General features: G+C 52.1%; 1 protein-coding gene across 1 annotated transcript; it reads left to right on the top strand.

Moving 5' to 3' along the window:
- Positions 1-6,412: 6,412 nt before the first annotated feature.
- LOC134526982 (olfactory receptor 14A16-like) lies at positions 6,413-7,303 on the top strand (the record flags this gene model as incomplete). The annotated part of the gene is made up of 1 exon (XM_063359346.1): positions 6,413-7,303. A coding segment is annotated over exon 1 (891 nt), but the record flags the coding sequence as incomplete, so codon positions are not given.
- Positions 7,304-8,996: the final 1,693 nt, after the last annotated feature.

The following is an 8,996-nucleotide window of genomic DNA, read 5'->3' on the forward strand; positions in this document are numbered from 1 at the left end:
TGGTTTTAGAAAAGCCAAAGCTCCCGTAGAGTTGACACTTGCAAGGGATTTGAAGGGCACAACAATGAGCAGTTACTCCTTCAGGAACAGCTAAAGAATAAACACAGGTAATGTGTGGTCATGGCTGAATTTGCAGAGAGTAGGTGTAGATAGGTACGAGGTACTCTTGGCCTGCGTCTTCACCAGCAAGGTCTCCCAGGTATGTGTGCCTAAGAGGCAGAACCCCATGCGAAATCCAGCAGTGGATGCAGATCAAGTCAGGGGCTACATAGGTAAGGTCAACCTTTAGTAGTCCATTGGACCAGACGGGATGAATCCAAGGATGTTGAGAGACCAGGCTGATGTCAGAGCAGGGCTGCTCTGATCCATTTTGGATCATTTTGTGTGGCTGGGCAGCAGCTCTGTGGAAATGGCCCTGCGGCTCCTTGAGTTTTATCAGGCCAAACAAGAGCCAGCAGCAAAGGCGGCCAACAGCATCTGAGGCTGTATGAGCAGGAGCACAGCCAGAAGTGATTGTCCTGCTCTGCTCAGCACCTTTTACACCACACCCTGCCCAGTGACAGTGAGACAATGGCAAACAGGAGCCAGCTCACTGGAGGGCCACTAAGGTGGTAGCCTTTCCATTGTCCTTCAAGTGTTTGTGTGATTTCCCTAACAACAGCAGCATATACCACAACAAAAAAACATTAAAGCAACAACATCATTGATCGGCCTAAATATAAATACCTGCCCTGGAGCAGTCTACATCTGTGGTAGCCCCTCTGGGCAATGACAATGGAATCAAAGAATCAGCATCGCAGAACAGTAGGGGTTGGAAGGTTTGAAGAGGTAAGGTCTGTTCAGAGGATGTTTAGACTTCTGTGACACTGACTGTGAAAACATTCATGAGAGGCCTTTACCCTATTTACAACCACTAACCTGAAGCCCTACCACCGCCTCTAAGTGAAGGTGTAGGGTAGCAAACACCGAGGGAAATGGGCAAGACAAACTGGAGCAGGGCTGAGTAGAGAGGAAGGATCACCTCCACCGACCTGCTGGCAGTGCTCTTCCTAGTGCAGCCCAGAAAGCCATTGGCCACCTTTGCTGCGAAGGTGCAAAGCCTGGAGAAGAGAAGGCTTTGGGGAGACCTAATATCAGCCTTTCCACATCTTCCTGGCTGTCACCATGACAAAGGCTCTTCACTGTTGTGTGTGATGGGAGCATGAGGGCCAATGGCATCAGCTGACACAAATGAGCAAAACTTTCTCCCTGCCAAGACAGGCAAACACTGGAGGAGATTTCCCAGAGAGCTTGTGTCATCTCCATCCTTGGAGCTTTGCAAGCCCAAAATGAAGGAAGCCCTGAGTAACCTGGCTTCAGAGATGGTGGAGCTTTTCTTGGTAGTGGGAAGAGAAGGAAACCTCAACAAAGTGCAGCTTGGAAGGTTTGGACTGCATGTGAGGAAGAAGAAATCTCACTCAAATGGTTGCACTGTGGTGCAAGAGGTCACCAAGAGCGAGTGTGTATTAGCCCATGGATTTGCGTTTCAAGGAACAGCCGTGAGAGTGGAGAGACATCAGAAAAGATACGGAAATGCCGGGGTGAGAGCGATGTGGGAAAGCACAATGGGTGCCTGCAGTCTGAGAGGAAAGAGGCACAGGCACGGGACAGTGATGGTCACTCTGCATTAGAGGTGGCCTAGGGCTCTGGCCAGGCTAAAAAACCCAACAGCACCAAGGTCTTTGTCCCTTTGGCTATGGCACTTGCCTCTGCCACCAAGGCCCACCAGAAGAAACTTTATTTTGAGGCTCTGGACTTAGTTTCTGCTTCATCGTGGCATGGGGAAGCCGGGAGGTGTTGCACAGTCTCCCTACCCTTGGCCTTGCTCACCCTCACACACCACTACCCCCAGGAAGAGCCCTGAGCCACACCTGAGGGGCAGGACTTGCCTTCCCAGGGCCTGAGGGTCAGGTTTGGCCCTTCTGCTTCATCAAACAAAGCAACAGCTTTACAGCCACCTGCACTGTGCCTTTGCCTTCCTGCAATCACAGCCTCCAGCTATCTCCTCTAACGAGTCCATGGGGAGACTTTGTCAGTAGTGGCCCTCAGTGGGGCCCATTAATGCTTCCAGGTACTTTGAGTTTTGCCTCTGACTCCTTGAGCAGTGTTTTCAATCTTCTCTCAGTATCTGAGGTTCATGGACTCAGAGCTAAATACACCATGGGGCTCATTGAAGTACAGAAAGCCCTAAAGACCTATTTCTCTTCCTTCAATTTCCTTCAAGTCTTCAAGACTTCTACAGCTAATTGGAGTTCTTTCATAGTGTAGTTAAGAAGGAAGATTTCAATCAGAACCTAATAAATTATTTTTTTTTTTAGTTGAAAGGGTTTCTTTTAATTTAGATTTCAGTGAAGAGAAAAGGTGATAGAAGTCTTCTGCAACTGATATTGATCCAGAGGGTCTCCTCAGGAGGTCTGGATGGCTAGGAAAAGCAGTCCCTTGAGGTCTGACACTGTGTGGACATCCTTGCTCCTCACCCCCACCCCAACCCCACCATCTCTGTCATTGCCCAGTTGGGATTTACATCATTTTCCTTCCATCAGACTTCGCCGCCGATCTCTGCAGCTGGATGTTACAGCTCCATTGCACCGGCTCCCTCTGGCTCTCCTTAGAGACCTGGCTGCGCCCAGGCACAGGAGGGTTTCTCCTCTTTGCAAGCAAGGAAAAGTAAAGCCTGATCATGTCAGATCGTGTTTGATAAACAATAAAACACCCTCTGCAGCCATATGCTAAGTACCTGCTGCCTCTAATGAGGTTGCTTTTCTGCAAGGGGTAGAATCATAGAATCATAGAATTATAGAATTGCTGAGGTTGGAAGGGACCATTAAGACCATCGAGTCCAACCTTTAACCTACCCTGACAAAAGCCACTTCTAAACCATGTCCCTAAGTGCCCCATCTACCCTTTTTTTAAACACCTCCAGGGATGGTGAATCCACCACCGCCCTGGGCAGCCTATTCCAACGTTTAATAACCCTTTCAGTGAAAAAGTGTTTCCTAATATCCAATCTAAACCTCCCCTGACGTAACTTGAACCCGTTTCCTCTCGTCCTATCACTTGTCACCAGGGAGAATAGGTCAGGCCCATCTCTCTACAACCTCCTTTCAGGGAGTTGTAGAGGGTGAGAAGGTCTCCCCTCAGCCCCCTCAGCCCGCAGACAGGTCCCACTCTCTGCCGGACATTACGCCTCCTGCGAGGCCTTGCCTGTATGCGACCCTGCAGCAGGAGGTTCTCATGGAAACTTCCTTTCTGTTTGAGTGTAGAGATGGTGAATAGTGTTGTTCCCTGTAAGAAAATCCTACAGTAGCTTGAAAGAGAAAAACAGGAGACTGTCTTCTGTGGATGGGGTCTGCATGGTGTGCTGTGTTCAGTTCAAAGGCCCATTTAATGCACACATCCTGGAGTTCCCACCAGCTAAAAAGACATAGGATTGCCCCTGGGATACTCTCCGTACAGTGCTAGACCACATGAACAGCGTTTCAAAACATACATTATGAAGTGGGAGTGCCTTTCTTACTGGGATCATAACAGACCAACACTTCCTAGTGAAAAATCACTCTCTCAGCACCCCTGGATGCAAACCTCTGGACCCGTGGACTGGTAAGGGTGTAGTTTGCTCCAGTAACCCTCAACTGGATCCCCATCCACTGCTGGTTGTTCTTCTCCAGAGTCCTGCCTCAAAGCACCAAGGCCTGGGAGACCTCGCTGCTGGTAACTGAGGCAAAGAGGACATTGAATATCTCAGATCTAGTCCTACTCCTACTAAATTCAACAGTGCTCCTACATTATTCCCTTTTCTTCGTTTAACTGTTCCTGAATTACCTAAAGCTCATCTCGGTGCCCTGGAATTCCTATTTGAGTTTCAGTTGAGTTTTGATATGCACCACTGCTGGATCTGGAGGATGCTGCCCTGGAGGACAAGATGTATCCAGGCACACTGTGAAATCTATTGGTCTTTTCATTGATTGTATCATCAGGGCAGTGAGTAAAGATCCCCGTGTGACGTGCTCCATGTCCATGCAATGCCTGCAGCTGTTGTGTGGAGAAGGGACAGCCCTCGCCTCTCTGATGACACCTGATGACTGATGCCTCTGACTGAAGGCACCGGTGAAGGGAACAGACACCCAGCTGCACTCTCTGCGATGCCATTAGAGGCACTGGAGATCTGGTAAATTGAGCTGATGGAAAAGAGAGAGACCAAGCTCTCCCTATGGCCCAGGACGGCAGTTGTACATAGGAATTCCCCTAAAAACTGCCATGAACACAAAGAGGAGAAGATTCTTATGGCCCTTGTTTAGGCATCAGCTGTCATTTCGCTTGGCCAAAGGGCTTTCCCACCAGGCTCATTCAGGATCCCTGAGACGATGCCCTGTCTCTATGAACGGCTCCAGCAGAGCTTGCAGTTATCTAATAATAAGAGCAAAAAAGGTGATATTTCGATGTAACTTTGAGAGGAGAATTAAAAGTTCTGGAAAGAAGTGTCTCTGCCCAGCTGAGGGAGGGAACATCAGTGGTGACTTCATCCTGTTTCCCAGCAGGTTCCCCTGGAGCCCCAGGGACAGCTGGAGGGAGCCCCGAGGGGGCAGAGAAAGGGCTGCCTTGGGCTGGTCCTCTGCTGCTGAGCTGGGCTGGGCTCCTGGCATGGAGGGAGCTGATGGCAAGCGGGCAGCGCTGCAGAGAGACAGCTCTGCCCAGGAGCAGCTCCTCTGCCAAGCGCAGCAGGGCTGAGGGCACTGCCTGCAGGCACCCGAGAGGAGCCAGGCACAGAGAGGATAAAGGCAGCTGGGAGTGGGAGGAGAGTTCTGAGCTCGTTCTCTCCTGGCTTCTCTGGTGTGGAGAAGGAGGCCGTGCTTCCGAGCAGGGATGCCCTGCTGCACCATGGCAGCGACAAGGAAGGAGGGCTGCCTTCTGCGTGGGACTGTGGCAGGGTTTTGAAGACAGGTGGGTGTGCAGGCAGGGGTGCCCAGGGCTGTCCTTGAGAGCAGGGTCCCTGCAGCCCAGGGCTCTGTGTGCCGGGGCAGGGACTCTGCTGCTTGCCAGGGTCAGCTCTCAGCCTGCCCAAGGAGTTCCCCCCCGAGCGTCTGTGGGGAGAAGCTGTGGGGAAAAGGAGAGACTCCCCTCAGGGCAGGGTCCTTTGGCTCTTTTTCGAGTGTGTGCTGTGTGGGTCAGGGCTGCCCACAGCTGCAGATCTCCCCCAGAGCACTGGCAGAGGCAGCATTTACAGAGGAAAGACAAGGCAGGGGCTGCCTGGAAGATGAAGACATTGCAGGGTCTGTGCTCTCAGCTGTCTCCTGAGGGAAAGGAGCTGTCACTGGTCCACTGAGGGATCAGCAGATCTGCCAGAAAGCTCACAAAGTGCCTTCAGCCCCTCCTCTCCCTACACACAGCACCAGCAGCACCTTTGCTTCCAGCATCAGGCTTTCTCTCCTCTCCTCCTGAGGAGCCACAAAGAGGGAGATGGCCCTGGGCAGTGCCCTGCTGCCAGGAGGGGTCTGCAGGGCAGAGCTGAGCCCCCAGCGGGTGGGATGGGCTGTGGGAGCAGGGACAGGGAGGAGACGTGGGCACAGAGCAGCAGCTCCTGGCAGGGGCAGCTCCAGGCAGCAGAGACATGGGCAAGGGCTGGGGGAAACTGCCAACACGCACTGGGGAGGGGGCGTTCAGGCATCTCTCGGTTGGTCCTTCACTGGAGATGTCTTCTGGGTGTTCTTTGGTGGGCAATGAGCTGACTCTCCCCTCAGAACACCTCGTCTCCGGGACCCCAGACTCTCTGCTTTGCCTGTCCTGCTGGGCTTGCCAGCTGCCCCCAGAAAGGCAGAGCTCTCCTGTGGGATCCTAGGGAGGGCTGAGCCTTTCCCTGGGGGTCGGGCACTCTCCTCGCAGAGTCCTTTGATTGTCTCTGTGAGGGGTTGTGTCCTGCTCTCTCCATCACAGCTCTAACCCTGGTTTGGGAAAGAGAAGAATTTGTATATTTGTCCGTTCAAACAGTGCTCCGCTGTTCCCATATGAGTTCAGTTATTTGTTTGGGTTTGTTTTTTAAGAGGAATTTGTGTGTGAAGTCATCTTCAAGGCAGCACAAGCAGAAGCGCAGGGCAGATGGAAAAAAGACTGATGGACACTGCAGCTCTCCTGGCTTTGCACTAAACCACAGAGATTAGAGCCCTGTGTCCTGTCCTGTCTTAAGACTCCACATTTTCCACACTTTCAGTCATAAAAATGAGGATTTCTTCCCCTAAAAAAAACAGTTACCAGACGTGATGGTAGAAAATCAAAAACACACAGAAAAGGAAACTGTCTTTGCTATAAGGCGTCTGTCCTAATTTTTTTTCTGTTTTTTTCCTCCTTTGGACAAGGCCCCCATGCTAAGAAAGAGCAAATGTCCAACAGCAGCTCCATCACCCAGTTCCTCCTCCTGGCATTCGCAGACACACGGGAGCTGCAGCTCTTGCACTTCGGGCTCTTCCTGGGCATCTACCTGGCTGCCCTCCTGGCCAATGGCCTCATCATCACCGCCATCGCCTGTGACCACCGCCTCCACACCCCCATGTACTTCTTCCTCCTCAACCTCTCCCTCCTTGACCTGGGCTCCATCTCTACTACTCTTCCCAAAGCCATGGCCAATTCCCTCTGGGACACCAGGGCCATCTCCTATGCAGGATGTGCTGCACAGGTTTTTTCTTTCTTATTCAGTGCTGCAGCAGAGTTTTATCTTCTCACCGTCATGTCCTATGACCGCTACGTTGCCATCTGCAAACCCCTGCACTACGGGACCCTCCTGGGCAGCAGAGCTTGTGTCCACATGGCAGCAGCTGCCTGGGGCAGTGGGTTTCTCAATGCTCTGCTGCAAACGGCCAATACATTTTCCCTAACCCTCTGCCAGGGCAATGCCCTGGACCAGTTCTTCTGTGAAATCCCCCAGATCCTCAAGCTCTCCTGCTCACACTCAGACTCCCTCAGGGAAGTTGGGCTTATTGTTGTTAGTGTCTGTTTAGCATTTGGTTGTTTTGTGTTCATCGTGCTGTCCTATGTGCAGATATTCAGGGCCGTGCTGAGGATCCCCTCTGAGCAGGGACGGCACAAAGCCTTTTCCACGTGCCTCCCTCACCTGGCCGTGGTCTCCCTGTTTGTCAGCACTGCCGTGTTTGCCTACCTGAAGCCCCCCTCCATCTCCTCCCCAGTTCTCAACCTGGTGGTGGCTGTGCTGTACTCAGTGTTGCCTCCAGCACTGAACCCCCTCATCTACAGCATGAGGAACCAGGAGCTCAAGGATGCCCTGTGGAAACTGATGACCAGATGATTTTCAGAAGCAATAAACTTCTTCGGTCTTGTTTTGGAAACCACTCAGAATGTAACTTGTTACAGGGGAAGCCAATCTTCTGTAGCTTGTGTTAGTTTTGGTTTGAGTTTGTGATTTTGGCATTGGTTTTCTTTGTATAATGCTGTCCACAAAGAAGTGTCATCATTTTTGCTGTTTATAATTATGCATCTAGCTTAATTTGTGAATCCCACAGACATTGTAAAAGAGGACCAGTGCTCTCTGTCTCTTTAAACAAAAGAAAGAATCTTCTAGCGATTGTTTGCCCAAGATCCTTCCTTTGGGACCTGCTCTGGAGCTGCAGGGCTGTGCCTGTGAGCAGAGGTGGAGGGGAAAGGGTCTCAGCACAGCAGCACTGTCAGGGAGCCCCAGCCTTGCTCTTTTCAGACTTATTCTCTTTCTGTTTCCACACTCTCCTGCTGAGCGCAGGTGTTGCTGTAAGGACCGAGTGCTCTGGCAGCTCATACTCCTGCTGTGTGCTGTCCTGTCCCCACAGGCAGGGACAGGCACTGGGCGCTTCTCCGGCACATCTGGCCTCCCCAACAGCTCCTCTGTCACCGTCACACCGTGGCATTGCTGCAGGGCGGTGCCTGAAGGCTCAGGCCTTCTTCCAAAGTTGCTCTCAAGGAAATGCCCAGGAAAGTGCCCCGCAATCGAAAACACCTGTGTGCAGCTTAACTGTGTGAGTGTGCAGGCTGGGGACAAGCAGCAGGTCCCTCGCCCAGCCAGGGCTCCTGGGAAAGACAGGAAGGACCAGCAGAGCAGGTTCTTCTCTGTCCCTGGCTGTGATGGACACTAGGGGTAAGATGCCCTAGGGTCATGCTTACAACTTATCCAGTAACAACCACCACTGGCCTCTCGCCCCAGCTTGGGGAGCTTGGTTGGTCTTCTGAAGAAGTCCATGTTTGTATTGTAGGAACCAGATGCAAGCATGCACATCGTGTGCGTGGGGTGAGATGAACCCGAGTAAGCCCAAACACCATCAGCTATTCCCAGGGCTTCAGTGAAGGCCTGTGGGGCAGACAGTGTCTGGAGGTCACTTCACTTGGAGAGTAACGTCCCCTGGGAAACCCCCTGAATGCAGCACTGGGATGGGCTTCCTTGACCCCAGGTCCCTGTGTCCATTCCTCACGCCGTGGGGCATCTCAGAGAGGTGCCGAGCAGGGAGACACAGCACGGGGCTGAGGTGCTGCCGGCCTCTGGGAGTGGCAACAGGAGGCCATGGAGTCTGCTGCAGGCCTTCATGCAGTGCGAGCAGTGCTCAGCGATAGCCAAAACACTGGTGCGGGATCAACACCATTCTAGGCACGAGTAGGAAGCACAGCAGGGTATGGCTGCTATGGGGAAAGTTAACTCCATCCCAGCCAGACCCGGTACAAGGGTGTTCAGGGGTCTCTTCCAACCTGCCCCATTCTAGGGTTCAATGAATCTCTCCTTGGAGAGCTCTTTGAAGACAGAATAGAGAGAGGAAGAAGAAGAAACAGAGCGGCAGAAGTAGAGATGCAAAATGCACCATTCTAAATATAGAAGTTCCTCTGAGGAACATTTCTCCCCTCAAAATATTGGTAGGAAATCTGTGAGATAAAGTTGATGAAAGAAGCTCCCTTTTTTCTCCTCAGGGACTGGGCCACAAGGAGGGTGATGG

Source organism: Chroicocephalus ridibundus, chromosome 25 (genome assembly GCF_963924245.1).
Source record: "Chroicocephalus ridibundus chromosome 25, bChrRid1.1, whole genome shotgun sequence".
Lineage (NCBI taxonomy): Eukaryota > Metazoa > Chordata > Aves > Charadriiformes > Laridae > Chroicocephalus > Chroicocephalus ridibundus.